Source organism: Canis lupus, chromosome 6, assembly GCF_048164855.1.
Source record: "Canis lupus baileyi chromosome 6, mCanLup2.hap1, whole genome shotgun sequence".
In the NCBI taxonomy this organism is placed as follows: Eukaryota; Metazoa; Chordata; class Mammalia; order Carnivora; family Canidae; genus Canis; species Canis lupus.
The window spans coordinates 71,580,011-71,596,482 of record NC_132843.1 but is presented as its reverse complement, the minus strand read 5'-3'; the positions used below and the strand labels follow the sequence as shown (position 1 = coordinate 71,596,482).

At 54.1% G+C, this 16,472-nt stretch overlaps 1 protein-coding gene across 1 annotated transcript; it reads right to left on the bottom strand.

Annotated features, from left to right (window-relative positions):
• Positions 1 to 441: 441 nt before the first annotated feature.
• Positions 442 to 14,296, bottom strand: RD3 (RD3 regulator of GUCY2D). Its single transcript, XM_072831546.1, has 4 exons — positions 13,845 to 14,296; positions 3,221 to 3,267; positions 2,390 to 2,869; positions 442 to 754 (listed from the first exon to the last, which is right to left on the bottom strand). The coding sequence occupies exons 3-4, from the start codon at positions 2,683 to 2,685 to the stop codon at positions 442 to 444; spliced, it is 609 nt and encodes a 202-aa protein (XP_072687647.1). The 5' UTR covers positions 2,686 to 2,869; positions 3,221 to 3,267; positions 13,845 to 14,296.
• Between the last annotated feature and the right edge of the window lie 2,176 nt (positions 14,297 to 16,472).

Below are 16,472 nucleotides of genomic sequence, written 5' to 3'. Positions count from 1 at the left end.
GGAGGTAAAGATGGGGGTGGGGGGGTGGAGGGATAGGGGGTGAGGGGGTAGAGGTGGGGGTGAGTGGGGTAGGGATGGGGTGGGGGTGAAGGGGGTAGGGATGGGGTGGGGGTGAGGGGGGTAGGGATGGGGGTGGGAGGGGTGGGGGGGTGAGGGTGTAGGGATGGGGTGGGGGTAGAGATGGGGGTGGGAGGGGTGGAGGGGTGAGGGGGTAGGGGTGGGGGATAGGGGGTGAAGAGGGTAGGGGTGGGGGTAGAGATGGGGGTGGGAGGGGTGGGGGTGAGTAGGGTAGGGATGGGGTGGGGCGAGGGGGTAAGGATGGGGGTGTGGGGTAGAGATGGGGGTGCAGGGGGTAGGGATGGGGGGTGAGGGGCTGTGGGCGGGGCGGGCGGCAGGAAGGCCCGCTCCCTCCCGGGGCGCGGGGGGCGGGGGGGGGGGTGCTCAGCTGGCGGGGCGGCCCCCCTGCGGCGCCCGGAACTCGGGCAGGCTCCAGGTGCGCAGCGGCGGCGCGTCGCGCTCCACGTCCTCGGAGACGGTGCGGATGTGGCCGGCGAAGGGCGAGACGCGCGCGCGGGGCCCGCGGGGGTCCAGCGCGGGGGCGCGGGGGGGGCGCAGGCTCCAGGGCCGGGGGCGGGGGCGGGGGCGGGCGGCGGCGTCGCGCTGCGCGCGCTCCAGGACCTCCTGCAGCACCGAGCGGAAGAGCCGCGACACCTCGTGCACCTCGGGCTCGCGCTCGGCCAGCAGCTGCCGGAACCTGCGCGGGACGAGGGGCGCCTGGGCGGGGGTCCCGCGCCCTCCCTGCCGGGAGCCTCCCCTGCGGCCCCGCCCCGCCCCGCCCCGCCCGCCACCTCCCGCCTCCCTGGGCCGCAGCTTCCTCACCTGGAAGCCGGGGTCCTAGCGGCCCTCCGTGGGGGTTCGGAGCCACCGGCTGCAAAGACGCTGAGCTGATCTCAGGTGAGACGCCGCCGGGGCAGTCAGGGGAGCCTGGGCCTCCCCGAGTGAGGCTTCCCGGGGGGCCCCTCCCTCGCCCCCCCCCCTCGCAGGCCCTAGTGGTCTCTTGCAAATGTGTATCTGTGCAATGACCGCCCTGCCACCTGCCACACTCCCTCCAGAGCCCCGGCCACCCGCTGGGCGAGGATTTCCTGGGCCTCAAACGTGCCTGCCTAGGGCTCCACACGAAGGAGGCTGGTTAGCAAGTCCCTTGAACACCTGGTTTCCTCCACCATATGGAGAATCGGGAAATGTGAGGGGACCATCATGACCCTATGTGTGTATGTATGAGGTTTGGTTTACCAGCCCGGATTCTCTCATCAGCACCACCCCCAGGACTCACCCCACCCCTGTCCCCAGGTGCTTCTGGAAGTAGGTACACTTTGAGGGGGGCGGGGATTGCATAGGACGGAACAAGAGAAACTGGGTAAGAGTCTCAGCCTGGAGGAAGAAAGGGGGCGGAGGGTGCAAAAGACTACAAGATCCAAAGGGGCATGGATAGGACTGGAGAAGGAGTTTTAAGGAGATTTTCCAAGAAAGAAAGAGGTACAATAGATGCTTACATTGGTTAAAGAGATAGGTGATTGAAGATTGGAGGCATGTTCAGGTGTTTTACTGTGGATCTGCATCCCTTTACTAGTGTTTGAGAGGTGCAGATGAAGAAGACCTCGAATAACTTTTGAAATTACTGTTGGTTGTCGGACTACACTTCTCTGACTTTAACATGAATCCAACCAAGACTGGGGCACGTGGGTCAGAGCTTTATTCAGGGACATTGTTGTACCTAAGCTCTAAATCTCTAAATGCTCAGTGCCCCAGGGCTCTGAACACCCCGCATACACACTTATGCACATGTGCAGACACATGCACGCATAGTCCCTTGAGGCAAACTAATACGAATGCTAGTGTGAACTAGGATACTGAAGACTGAACTCTGGGAAGACTATCTGGAAAGCCTTTCTAAGAAGGGAATATGGAAGATGAACCGACGAAGGAGAAAGAGCCCGCTGTGTTAAAATCCGGGGCAATGATAATCCAGGGAGAACAGAAAGCTCAAAGGCCTGGGGTCCTCTCCCATCAAAAGTCATGTGCCTCCTGCCTGCTGCCTCCCTCTGAACCCCGGCTCTGGCCTGGTGTTCTATGGGCTCTTGCAGAGTCTTGCTTCTGCCCTGTTCCTTTTACAGATCTCTGGGTCATCCAGGGGGCCCTGGCTGCCATCCTGGGGGCCTCAGGCCCCTGCCGCCACACCCCTGCAGCCTGCGGTGCTGCTCCTTTTACAGGTCCCTGGGTCATCCAGGGGCCCTGGCTCGCGTCCTGGGGGCCTCGGGCCCCTGCCCCTGCAGCCACACCCCCGCAGCCTGCGGTGCAAGGCCTGGCCTGGGAGGGGGGTGGGGGTTACCTGAGGATGGCGGGCCCGCAGTAGGATGGGTGGATCTTGGCACAGACGTCCTCTAGCTGCAGCCGCTCGCCAGGGCTGAGGTCGTAGGTGGGCCGCGGCGCGCTGGCCAGCCAGCTGTAGTCCACGCCGGTGCAGACCTTCCTGAGCGCGTTACTGCGCTCCCATTGCTGCCTCTCGGCCTCCCGCATCTGCCCCGCCAGCTCCATCATGAGCGTCTCCAGCACCATCTCAGCCGGCCTCCGGGGGGACAGCCGCGGGGGGGCTTCATTCCAGCGAAGCCAGGGGATGAGGGCCATGGCCCCCCTCGGCCCTGCTGACGCAGGGCGGGAGTGCGTCTCTCTTGGGCCGCTCTGTCGGTTGAGTTGGGGGGGAGGAGAGGGGGAGGGAGGAGAGCCGGGACCCAAGAGAGAGGCCCTGCCCGCCCTCACAGCTGGAAGGCCCGGATGGGGGCTTAACCTCTCTGAGCCATCACTTCTAATTCTGCAAGACAAGATTGGGCTGTCGTGAGAAGCAGTTGTGAATAAACTTGGGGTGCTCTAAGACTCATACCGCGTAAGGGTATGAGAGTCTCATGGACCCCTAGTGCACCCCGATGGCTGAGCCCAGAGAAGATGCCTCCTGAATCCCAGCTAACTCCAAACAAAGAAGGAAATAAACTGTGTGCGGCTGAGCACGAGCTTATCCTTGCAATTTAAGGGGAGAAAATCCATGACACCTTAGGGAAAACTAACTGGAGAACACCTGCATTTCTTAACGCCCCTGCCTGTTGCTGAAGGAAGTTTGGAATTGGATGGGGTTGCCGTCGTCCTGCCAAAGACACAGCTTACCTACCATTCATTCGTTCATCCGGAAGCATTAATGAAGGGCTGTGTCCACATCTGCGGAGGAACACAAACACGAAAGCACATCAGGGCTGCTGCTGTCCCGCAGATGTCAGTGGGAAGAGGTAATGTGGTGGGTGAAGCATAGTGTCAGTACTGATGGGGAGGGAAAGGAGTGACTCTAGGTGACAGAGGGGGTCAAAGAGGGCTTGTGAACAAGAGTGGGCTGAAGGGGGAGTGTGGGCTTCAGGCACACGGACCATTGGAGAAGCTGCCCCCGGTGGAGGACCCAGCGATGGTACAAGGTGAGCCGTGTGCAAGGAGCATCAGGTGCAGGAGCAGCGACCTGAGCTCATCATAGTTCCACGAGGTCTTACACAAGACAGGTTTGGTGAACGACTGACTGGATGGATGGACAGGTGGATGGATGGATGGACGGACGGATGGATGGAGAGATGGGTAAATGAACTGCCATCCCAGGATGCCTGTCAGAAGCGGTTTTGTGCCTCTGACGACAGTGAAGGTGAGGACCATTCCTGGACCAAAATCTGAAGTGGGTCTTTGAGGTGCCCCAGCTCCCCCATCTATGCCTTTCCCTCTCCAGGAAGCTCCCCGTTCCGTACACCAATGGTCTTCCTGCCCAGACCCCCCAGATGCCGATGAACTCAGTCTCAACAATGGCCATGAGGCGTGGAGATACGCACAGTTGTAGGCAGCCCTCCCACCACCCTCAGAGAAATGTTAATGCTGGAGAATCGGGCACAAATAGGAAATGTATTATGGGGAAGCAACAGCCTCCTGGGTGGGGGGGTGGCAGCAATCAAACCTCCTCTTTACCTGTGAATAACCAATTCCCTTAGCAACCATTATATTTAGGAAATGTAAAACTTTCATCCTCCACTCAGCCTGAGTCTGTCACTGGTTGGGCCTCAGATTACACCCCGGCTCCTTCCTGAGAGGTCGGAAGGGAAGGACACAGACCCTCAGACCCTCTTCTTGGGGTCAGGACAGTTAGGACCTTTAGTTCTCCGCCCTTAACTGCTTCATGTGTTCAGAATAATAAGGCTGGGCAGTAGGGGGGGGCGGGGGGGGAGTGGGGGATGCAGGTGGGCTGTGCTCCGTCCTGAGAGCCACGAGCCCCAGGAGCCTCTTCCCGAGGCCAGGGATCTGACTGAATCAGGCAGTGGGACACCTTGCAACTGGATGTGCTACGTTTCCTATAGTAGCAGGTGTTTGTGTTTTTACAAATACATGGGTCAGGTTGGTGCTTAACAGCAAAAGAGTGAATGGTGTCATTTCAGGTGTTCATTCAACCCGTGAAGGGCCCTCCAAATATGGATGGGTTGCCAGTTCCCGCAGGGGCTGCTGGCGGTGCTCAGCCACTCGTAGCCCCACGCTGTCTCCAGTGCCCCTCCCTCCCCTGCCTGGGACTTGGCACTAGGGTCAGCTCCTCTCTGGAAGCGTTTCCTGACACGCTTTTCCTGATGTGACCACTCCCCACTTTGTACCCTGCCTATACTCTGTACAGACATTTTTCACAGCACCAGGAACGCTTTATGGAGTGTGACCGTCTACTCCCCCACTCTGTGTGTCATATGTGGGCGAGGACCGTGCCCTATTCTGCTTCCATCCCTGCTGCTGGATAGCACCGCAGTGGTGCTTAATAAAGACCAAACAAATGAATGAGTGAGTGAATGCACGAACAAAGGAATCAATTAGGAATGAATGAATGCATGCATGATGATGAAAGAGCAAGCCCAGGGGCGCCTGGGTGCCTCGGTGGTTGAGCATCTGCCTTTGGCTCAGGGCGTGATCCCAGGTTGGGTCCAGGGATCAAGTCCCATATCCAGCTCCCCACAGGGAGCCTGCTTCTCCCTCTGCCTGTGTCTCTCATGAATAAATAAATAAAATCTTAAAAAAAAAAAAAGAAAAGAAAAGAAAAAAGAGCAAGCCCCACCAATCTGACCTCCCTTAAATGAGGGGGCTTTTGTCAGCGGCCATGGGAAGGACAATTTCCTCTGGCTGCCATGGTTCCACATTCTCCCATCACTCAGAGACCCCTCCTGAGGATGAGAGATTGGCTGAGCTGTGGGGTCATGAGGATATGTGGGGTCCCCCTGCCAGGATGGTTCCCCCATCTCTGCTAAGAGCCTCACCTTATAAGGTTTCCACATTTGGCCCTGGCTCTCCTTCCCCAGGAAGACTTCTTAGGTAAACCTCCCACAACCCCTCCACCCCAGCATGCCCCCACCATCACCAGGCCATACTGCACCTGCCCCTGAATGCTGGGCACCCATCCCTTGAGCTGCACCAGCCCGGAAGGTGAATGAATGAAGAAGAGACTGGTGAGGCTCAGGGTGGAGGGATGTGATGCCCTTGAATGAATGTAACCTGCCTTAAGCATCCTCCCCCCCAAACACCCTCATCTCCCCGCCACACCCCCACCGACAGCACATTCCCAACTCACCTGAGGCTTCCCAGCCCAACCACACTGACCACGCTTTCCTCTGAAGAGAACCTTTCCTTGGCTTCCATTAGAGCACAATCGTTGGTCTAGGTCCTGCCCTGGTCTGACTCGTACCTTGATATTTCTCCGGACTTGCTCTCAGACCCTAGAGGGGCTCCCCTCCCCTGTCTTTCCTTGGGTTGTCGCTGTCCCTTGGGCCTCTGTCTGAGGCTGTCTTATTTTAATAGGCTCCAACCTTTCACACACTCCAACTACTTCGTCAGAAACCATTTGTCTCAAGAACTCCAGGTCGTGGTGTCCAGATGCTTCCTGGACCCTTCCCCTAGCATGTTCCAGTCGCACCCTAACCCACAGCTCCCACATCCCTCCCCTGTGGCTGCTGCTTCTCCTGGGGCCCCAGTGTGGCAGTGGGCATGATCTACTCGCCCAGACTGATGCACCACCCTCATCTCATCCCTTTGCCTCATCTGTCAAATCTTGCATCCAAATCCTGTTGATTCTTACAAATTTAAGAATTGTAATTCTCCTAAATCTGTTCTCTGTCTCCCCCTTTAGTTTAGGTCTTGACCATCTGTCAAGTATATTACAGCTGCCGCGCTGCCTCCCAGCTGGCAACTCAGGGCTGGTCCTTCTGATCCAATCTCTATTTTCCTTTTGTTGTGGTTTTTAAAAAGTAAATAACATAAAATTTACAGTCAGAAACATTTTTCAGTGTACGGTACAGTGGTGTTAACTATAAGCACTTTGTTAGGCAACAGATCTCTGGTACTTTTTTCATCTTGCAAAACTGAGATCCCATACCCCTTGAACAGCTTCCACTCAGCGATTTAGAAAACGTAATCTTCTTCTCTTTTCTTTTTTCCTTTTTTCTTATTTTAAGTAGATTCCATGCCCAGCCTGGAGCCTGGTGTGGGGCTTGAATTCATGACCCTGAGATCAAAACCTGAGCTGAGATCAAGAGTCAGATGCTCAACCAACTGAGCTGCTCAGGCACCCTGAGAGTGTGATCCTTCTAAATCCTAAGTCTGATCATGTCACTATTAGAAACCATAACATAGAGCTTGGGGTCTGTGAGCGGTGAGCCTGTCACCCCCATATCTCCCCTCCACCTAACTTCCCTGGCTTCAAAATATCAATAGCAATTTGAAAAAATTAAATAAATTAATAATAATTCCAAATTAGTCACAAAACTCCTGTCAAAATTTTATTTAAAAATAATTGTAATGTGGATTCATTTTATGATGATGTTCGATGTGATGTGGGGTGGGGCCTCCAATAGTAAAAACGTCTGTGGCCTGTGAAGGGCTTTAAATCGCCCTGTGTTTAAGCCCTGAGGTGTTTAAAGCCTTACAGTTATTCCCAACGTCCTTAATATGGCTTCGGATCCTCTATCACGTGGCTCCTGTTTATATCCTCAGCTTCATTCATGTCTCATCAAACTTCCCCTTTCCCCCAGTCCTACTACTACTACTACACACACACACACACAGAATGTGCCCTGCTTTCTCTTGCTTTAAAATTTTTTTTAAATTTTTGCACATATCTAGAACATTCTAGCTTTTTCTTTTCTTTTTTTTTTTTTTTTTTTAAGATTTTATGTATTTTTTCATGAGAGACAGAAAGAGGCAGAGGGAGAAGCAGGCTCCCTGCGGGCAGCCCAACACAGAACTTGATCCTAGAACCCCGGGACCATGACTGGAGCCAAAGGCAGATGCTCAACCACTGAGCCACCCAGGTGCCCCTCTTTTTCTTTTTCTTTTACTGAGGTATAATTGACGCATAACATTATAGTAGTTTCAGGTGTACAACATAATGATTCAATATTCGTATCTATTATGAAATGATCACCCAAATAAGTCTAGTTAATATCTGTCCCCATACATGGTTACAACCACTTTTCTTGTGACGAGAATTTTGAAGATCTACTCTCCTACCAACTTTCAAGCATAAAATACAATATCATTAAGTGTAGAGTCATCCCCAGGACTCATTTACTTAATACCTGGAAGCTTGTACTTCTGGGCCCTCCTGTACCCATTTCATCCCCCCCTTCCCACCTGCGGCCTCTGGCAACCACCAGTCTACTCTTCATCTCTGAGCTCAGTTTTTTTGTTTTTGTTTTGTTTTGTTTTAGATTCCACATATAAGTGAGATCACATGGTATTTGCCTTTCTCTGTTGAATTTATTTCACTCAGCATAATGCCCTCAAGACCCATCCACGTTGTTGCAATAGACCACATTTTCTTTATCCATAGAGCACAGCACCCTCAGCACTTTACTGAAAAAAATCTTACTTCAGCTCTTAGCTCATACTCTGCTTCCTTTAGGAGACTCCCAAACCCTCCCCGACTGGGTTCTGGGGCCTCGTCTCTCTGCTCCCAGGCTGCTCTGTGCTTACCCTACCCTGGCACAGCCCCAGCAAACTGTGACTGCCTGTGTGTCCAACTCCCTCTCCAGACTGAGTGAGAAACCAGATCCTGGGCATCATCCACCCAGGACTGAGCACCCAACAGAGGGTCTGGCCTATGGCAAGTGTGCAGTGGATGTCCATAAGTACATAGAGTTGGATTAATCCCAGGGTGATGGGTGGAGTTACCATGTGGTGCTTTAGGCCTCATTGGAGGCCTCTCTCTCTCTCTCTCTCTCTCTGTATACAGCTGGGCTGGAACTCTCCCCAGGGAGTCCCTTCCCCCTCCAAAACTTCTCACTCTTCCTAAGATCCGTTTTAAGGGACCCATCCTTGGGTCAAGCATGATCTCCTCAAAGGGTCTTTTTGTTTCTTGGTCTGGATTTGCATTTGAGCTGGAAGGAGGCAGCGAGAGAACAGCTCGCCATAGAGGGTCCTCCTGTGGCAGGAAATACAGAAGAAAGGGAGGACGGGAGGCACTGGAGACAGCTTTTATCTCCACATCAAACTGGCCTCCAAATATTGGCAGCAAAGCCACTCCAGGCGCGGTCAGGGCACCGCACATTTGCTAGGGTGCCAGGGCAGTGCCGCACATGGAACGTCGCATTCTGGGTGCCTAATGCTTATATGTTACAAATTAGGTTAACAAACTATGAAATAAATATCTTTTGCTTTCTTCCTTGTCAGCTGTACCTTCCTAACAACGTGGAGGCTCAGATTCAAACAGAATTCTTAGACTCTCTGGAGAGAATTCTTTACTAGAATGTGGAGTCATGGGTTGAGCAAGCTCTGGCTCTCAGCCTGTCCCCCTTCTCTTCTCACACCATGAGGGGCCTGCAAAAATGTGGGGACACCCCAGCCTTCACATCCAAGGCCCATCCACATGCCTACCAACAACCACTTGTTGGCCACCCTGAGTCCTGGGCTAGTTCACAGTGGCGATGTCGCCCACTCTGAGGAGGTTGGGCCCCGGAGGAGGCTTGCTCAGGTTCTGGAAGGTGGGGGGAGGCTGCCTGGGCAGGGAGTTCTGGATCTCAGAATCTAAGGCCTGATCTAGAGGGGAGGTGACCTCAGGGTGTGCACATCTTCCCAACCCCCAGACTCCTTGCCCCAGGGGAGTGAGGCCAGAAGAAGGCCCAAGGGTGGTCTAAAGTGCAACCTGGGGCGGGGCCCTTTTCCCCTGGGTGCAAGGCTGTGCCTCCTGACCCGAGCTGGCATCTGGAGACCCCACGGCAGACGGCAGGGGCTGGGGGCAGGGGGCAGGGGGCAGGTTCTGAATGTTCTCCTTTCTCCCCACACTCCCCACCCCCTCCCTGCCCTCCCTGGGCTGGAGCCTTTGACAGAGACAAGGTTTCTGCTGGAGCTATTTCTGTCTCTGGTGCCAGCTGTTGTCCTGGGAGGCTCTTCAGCAGGTCTGATTAAGTTCTTAAAAGGGCAAGAGAGGGAAAGAGGGATAGAGGGAGGGAGAGCCGGACAGAGATGGGCCGGCCACACACACCAGAGGTCACTGGCTGACCCCACGGCATCCCCAGGACCTGACCCTGCGTGAATCTGTGCTGTGGCTGCCTGGGGAAGAATGTGATGGCCAAAGGTGGTCCAACAAAGACACCCAGAAGGTTCATCAGAACAGCAAGTGCGGTCTTCTCTGGGCACTTCACACAATTTGGATTCGACTTCTCCCCACCCCCCAAGTGTGAGTTAAGCCCCTTTCCTCTGTGGCAAAGCCTAACTCGCTGCAGGGTCTTGGGAACACGTGGTGACTCTGGAACCTTCCCATGATGAATGCCTGCTTCCCATTCCCTCAACAGGACTTACAGTCTGCCTCTGATGCACAAACCTTGATCGAATCCTTATTTAAAACGATTAGGATGGGACGCGTGGGTGGCTCAGGGCTTGAGCGTCTGCCTTTGTCTCAGGGTATGATCTCGGGGTCCTGGGATCGAGTCCCATGTCGGGCTCCCTGCATGGAGCCTGTTTCTCCCTCTGCCTGTGTCTCTGCCTCTCTCTCTCTCTCTCTCTCTCTATGTCTTTCATGAATAAGTAAATAGATAGATAGATAGATAGATAGATAGATAGATAGATAAATAAATAAATAAATAAATAAAATCTTTAAAAAAATAAAATAATTAGGACATTGGGGGATGTTTGAATATGAACTGGAGGTTAGAGATTGAGTGTCGATCTTCTTAGGTATAAAAGTGGTGTGTCTGGTTGTAGAGGAGTGTAGACAAATAGCCCAACTTAGGAGGCAATCAATGTAGCTGAAGTGTCACGAAATCTGCAGTGTCTGCCATTCAAGTTGGTCAGAAAAATGTCACATATGCAGGCACACACACACACATACACACACACAGGGTAACCTATTAACGGTTGTTTTCTGGGGGGTGGATTTTGTGGGTGTTTCCTGCACTAGTCCTCCCGCTCCCCTGCATCTTGGAGCATGGTCACAATTTAAAAGTTGGGGGGAGGGCGCCTGGGGTGACTCAGTGGTTGAGCATCTGCCTTCGGCCCAGGGCGTGATCCCGAGGGTCCCAGGATTGAGTCCCACATCCGGGCATCCGGCTCCCCGCAGGGAGCCTGCTACTCCCTCTGCCTGTGTCTCTGTCTCTCTCTGTGTGTCTCTCGTGAATAAATAAAATTTAAAAAGAAAAAGTTGGGGGTGGGAATCCAGCTCAAAGCTCACTTTCTGCAGGAAGCCTTCCCAACCCATTCTACCCGCTGGACTTGTGTCCCCAGGGCCTCTGCCTGCGGTTTCTGTCACACATGCCTAAAGCGGGTGGCATCTGTGACTGCCGCGCGTGGGTGCGGAGGGAGCGCATGGGGGGGCTGCGGCCCTTCCCACCTGCCGCCCCACCACACACAGGTGGGAGAGCTGGGTGCCCTCAAGGAGCACCCGGTCAGGAGGGGCAGGAGGACAGGGAGACGTGTCAGGCGGCGGGGTGGGGGTGCCACCCACTGTCCCCAAGGCCACTGCTGTAATCCCAGCCCAGCGCCCCGATGGCCACGGCCGCCCTGCCCTCCGCCGATGGCAGCTCCCAGGAAGCCGCCGCCAAGCCACCTTCACTGGGCCAAGCCTCGGTCCCCCTATCTGTCACATAGAGTCGTCAGGGTACCCACTTCACAGGACTGTGACGATCAGAAAAGGATGTCACATGAGGGCTTTATAGATGAGCCAGGACATTGAGGTTTATGAACTTAAGAAGGGGAAAACAACAACAACAAAACCAAAAATAAACCCAAAACGAAAACCAAAAACCCAAGCCACCCCATCTTTATTTTCAGGAACTTCAACTGAAATGGAGTATATTTCTATCAGTTGTGAATGCAGCCGTGGCCACAGAAGTAGGGGTGGCACCTGTGAGTTCACCTCCAGCGGAGATCACGGGTATTTTCATACCGCTTGAAAGCTGTTATTCTTGAAATATGCTTTATGCTCATCACTACCGTAAACCTGCCACTAGATTCATTATTTCATGTGTTGGTGGAGAGGCACATGTATTACTATATCTCACATTGATTTTTTTTAAAAAAATGTATAAATAGCTACATTTCAGTACAGCTGGTTTCTTTCCTAGCCCTCTGAACTGAATCTTACACATTTAGAAACATTTTGCTAAGAAAGTGTCCAGAGGCTGTAGGGACTTCCAAAGGGGTCTGTAGCATAAAAAATAAAGGACCCTGTGGTTTGGTGCAAACTTGACTCCGCTCTTGTTCCTGGCCTTGCCCCACCCCTGGCTTCTGGTCATGGCATTGGGAGATCTAAGCCCCCTTGGGTGAAGGGAAAGTCAGGTGGGGAGCCTCAGTTTACCCCCACCAGCAGGAAAGCCCTCCCATGCTCTCTGCCTTTAGGCATCACTCAGCTAAGTGCTCGTCCATTCACTGCTCTTCCCTCTCCTCCTTCCTTCCCCTTCATTAACCCTCCCACCACCCCCACCACCCCCACCCCACCCCCCAGCTCTTCCTTCAGCCTATTTTTGAACATCCCCGAGGATAGTGCCTTTTCCATGGCTCCCTCGGAGACACTATCACCAGCTGTGGCTCGTTAAATGCGCTAGAAAAACCATCCCCAAGCTCAAGGGCAAGAGGAGTCTGGTTCCAGGCAGTTAGCAGTCAGAGGGGAGTGGGCATGTCCCAGTGGTGGGAACAATCAGGGATGGGCCCTTAGAGGTAGAAGCAAGGCTCCGACACCCCTGCACCGGGCATGAGAGGTTCACCTGCCTCTGGTGAGTCCCAGGCCCCTGGCCCCATGGCCAACCAGGGAGGGAGGGTGGAGTCCTGGCCAGGAAGCTGTTGTCTCAGTACAAAGGGAGCCGCACCCAGGCCCCACCTCCAGAGCAGATCTCTAAGAGCTGCACTGGGTGTCCGCAGGCCAGAGCAAGGGCTGCCTCACGTGCCCCCGCCAGGCCCATGGGCATGGAGCGGCCACTTCACCAGACTGTCTCAAATGGCCCAGGGCGTGGTAGAGCAGGGAGGGTGGCTCTGCAGAAGCCAGAAGCTCTATCTGGGCAGAAGCCTCAAAACAGGTGCAGAGAATAAATGCTCCCCTCTTTGACCTTCCTTCCAGCCCTGTTTTTGCCAAGGTCCAAGGCCAACTTCACATATTTCATATTGACCTTATTTCTTCTTAGCATCTTAGAAAAGGAACCGGTAATCCACCAAGCCGGGTGTGACTCAGCCTGACCTGCTGACCTGTGGGCCTCCAGCCACCTGACAAAGGCCTGCTCCTCTTTTAAGGCTCACCTGTGGGGTCAGCTCCTGGCTGCAGCCTGCCCCCCCAACCCCTGTCCCCCACTGAGGTAGAACTGGGCGCCTGCTGGTGCATGGCAGGAGGGCCTATCCTACCACCATCCGTGACACAGAGATTTCTCACTTTTTTGGTTGTTTCCTTCTCTCCCCCAGTCAGCTATGAGCTCAGTGAGGACAACAGCTATATTTGATGAATCTGCCAGCATGTAATAGGCACTTGATCAGTGGTTCTTGAGTGTATGAATGAATGACACTCCTCATTCTTTCTCTTCTTCCTTCCTTTCTTTCTTTCTTTCCATTCTAAGGCAGAGGTACAGCCAGGAGGGCTGAAGTGCTCAGGCCCAACTGACCATGGTCACGTGGGGCAGGGAACAGGGGCACAGCTGATCCCCAAGAAACTCTACACTGATCTAAAGGTCGCAGCTCAGACATCTCTTCCCAAGCCCAATCCTCTCCCTGGAGCACACGCACATTGCTCCAACCAGGCCACTCTCCCGGGTGTGTCATCGGCACTCCTAGAATGAGGTCTCCATATCACCCATGTGGCTTGGTCATGACCCTGTCCCAAGAGCCTGACTCTGCACCTTGCACTTAGTAGGTACTTGAATCCCAATTCTCAAATCCATGAGAGAATCTCTGGTGGGTCTCACTTCTCTTTCCCCTGCCCTGGGCCTCTCCATCAAAGCAGAAGAGAAAATGCTGGGGCTTGCTGGTTCCAGACCAGGTGGACCTATGGCTTCCCACAGGATAGGTCACGGTCCCGAAGATACCGGGGAGTCCACTGGCCCATGTGGGACAGATGAGGACGGATGAGGCCTCCCCGAGGCCAACTGGGCCCTGGGCTCAGACTGCTCAGTAGGCTGCCCCCAACCAGCCATAGCCCCGAAGCCGCCCCTCCCAGCTCCAGGCTTGGCCCAGCCTCTGCTCCACCATCTAAAAGGTTCCAGGTCAGGTTGCTGTTTCCAGGGTTCAGGTAGTGAAGCCACAGTCTCCCGGGGAGACCACTCTCTTACCTGGCTGAGGTCAGCCTCTCCGGAGGTGAAAGGTCCAGCGGGGGGCCTGCCTTCTGCTTCCCAGCCGGGGAGGAGAAGAGAGCGTCGGGGGGAGAGCAGCGGGGTGCAGGGAAGACTACGTGCTAAGCCTCTCCCTCTTCTTGCTCCTCTGCTGCTGGCTGCTGCTCATGCTCTTCCCTCTCTGTCTGTCTCTCAGAAGTTGTGCTGAGAGAAAACAACCCTGACCGGAGGGATCCAGCCTGGGCTGGTGTTTGTGGGGAGTGTGTGTGTGTGTGTGTGTGTGTGTGTGTGTGTGCACACGCCTCCCGGGAGGCTGGAGCAGCTCCTCCTGAACCTCAGAGGCAGCGGGCCAGCCCCTGATCTGCAGTTGCCATGGAGACCCACCTAAGCCTCTTTCACCTGGAGCTGTATTATCTGCAGAGAGAGCCCGGCTGACCTGACACTGACGCCTGGGAAGACCCAGGTGGTGCCAGAGCGCCTGCGTCCCGCTGGCGTTCCTCCCTGTGCTCTCGGGGTGCAGGGTGCCCCAGCAGAGGAGCAGACCCGGTGGGCACAGCTGATCCCATTTGGTGCTGCTCACCTCTCCCCACCTACTTCCCTCCTCCAGGAGAGGGGGCGTCTGGGGGCTGGGGCCTGAAGAGCTAGGTCCTCACCTTTGCCTCCACCCCCTCCCCACATCCTTGTGTTTTCCTCTTTGCTGATCAAGATTCTCTCTTTCCCTCAAGGCAAGCTCAAGAGCAGGAAGTTCTGCTGACCTTCTGGAGGAGGGGACGAGGCAGAGGAAAGAATCCAGGGAGAAGAAGGAATGATGTTGAGGTTGAGAGGTAACATGTGGGGCTGGTGGGAGCCTTCAGTGGGTGTTCTCTGGGATCCCACACTTGCGTGTGGGCCTCCTGTCTGTCTTCATGCTCTGGACACTTTATCACTTGCAGGCTATTTGGGTTAGGAGCCCAGTGTGGCCCAGTCTCACCCACCAGACATTAGGGGGCACGACACAGATGCATCTTGCAGGAGGGGGGGGATCTAGGATAGTATTAGGGTTCAGAGATAAAGATTTCTGTTTGAATGAAAAAATTCTGTTTGAATGAAAAAATCATCCCTTTTCTAAAACCATGCATTAGTCTTAATACTCCCCCTCAAAGACATCCCCCCCCACACACACACACACAATTAATGTAAATGAGATCATACGGGTCAATGTTGTCAGCGATCAAAAGGAAGATTTCATGGCAGCAAGGGGTGAGCTTCTGGTCTCCTGACCTGTGACTCTGGGGAACATGCACACAGATGACCGGGTTTTTTTTGTGTGTGTGTGTGTGCGTGTGTGTGTCATCCTTCCTGACACAGCTGGCTCCTTTCCTGCACTTTTCAATGAAGCCTGTGACCAGGAGAGGCAGTCATCCCCTCCCTCCTTCTCTCCCCTGCCTGCAGCCTTGACACCATAACTCAGGAGGGCTTGGCGTTTGTGTTGACTGCTAATTTATTTTGATTTGTTAGCCTGTGGAGGCTTTGTGATTATCCATGCTGAGTGTGAGTTTGTTCTAGAGAGAGAAGGTGGTGGTTGTTTTTTTCTCTCATTTGACATCCGTGGAAGTTGCTGAAGCGTAGTTAAATATTCAGCAGCCATTCAAACAGAGAAACACCAGTGGGGCCCATGACATTGCCTCACAGATGGCACTCGATTAATAAATTGGAGATGTGGAATTACGAAGCTGCTGGGCCCAAGACTAGATTAAAAACCAGGGGGAGATTGGAGAAGGTCTCTGACCCCAGATGTCAGGCTGTCCTTATGGGGGTGCTCCTCATGCTTCCTCCTCCCTGGCTTCCTTCCAGGCTGTTGGGACCATTCCAAACCATTTCTAACCACCCCATCGTGCACTGGGCTTTCAGAGTCCTGCAGAAGGTCTGTGTAGCTCAAATCCTGAATGAGATTGGATTAAGCTGACATAATGTACATAGATAGAGACCGCACTTGCGTTCACTGCACCTCTTCTCTGCAGGCAGCCCTCTCTCCACTCCTATGGCCCCAGTTCCTTCTCCAGGTCAAGGCAGCACTGTATCCGACTACAGGAAACGTGAGAGCACCCCCCTTCCTCCCGGCTGGCTTGCTTAAACCCCGGCTCTCCCTCTCTCTGTCCTTTTTTCCCAACCCCTCCTCCCTCTAGCCTAGTTCAGTCTCAAACACATTAAACAAAAGGAAACCAAGGAGAAAGGCATAATGCATTTCTCATTCATTCATTCATTCATTCACTCACAGAGTGTTTACTGACCACCTACTCTGTGCCAGACAGAGGGTCCATTTCCATGGAATTCACTCACTACTGACTTCTTTTAGATTCCGTCCTGGGTTTTGACAGACTGACCTGAGGGCCCGTGGCAGAAAAAGTTAGCTGTCCACCAAAGCTTCATGCCCCCTTCCCGAGTGTAGACATGTTCCTGGGAAGCAGTTGTTCACAAAGGGACTTCATTACCCAGCCTCATTGGCATGCCATGTGATGACGGAATGTGGGTGGAAGGGGTGTGTGCCACTGCAAGGCCTTGGCTTATGAAAGTCTCCAGTGTGATTTGTCAGCTTCTGTATTTTCCCACTTGCTGATGGGCAGCGAGGACACAGGTCCCTGAGGACGG

What these genes read in the sequence shown, in the direction of transcription:
- RD3 (XM_072831546.1), bottom strand. Translation starts at nt 2,685, where the DNA reads ATGGCCCTCATCCCCTGGCTTCGCTGGAATGAAGCCCCCCCGCGGCTG. An exon ending in TGCGGGCCCGCCATCCTCAG is followed by an intron (nt 755 to 2,389) that starts GTAACCCCCACC and finishes CGTCCCGCGCAG; the next exon opens with GTTCCGGCAGCTGCTGGCCG.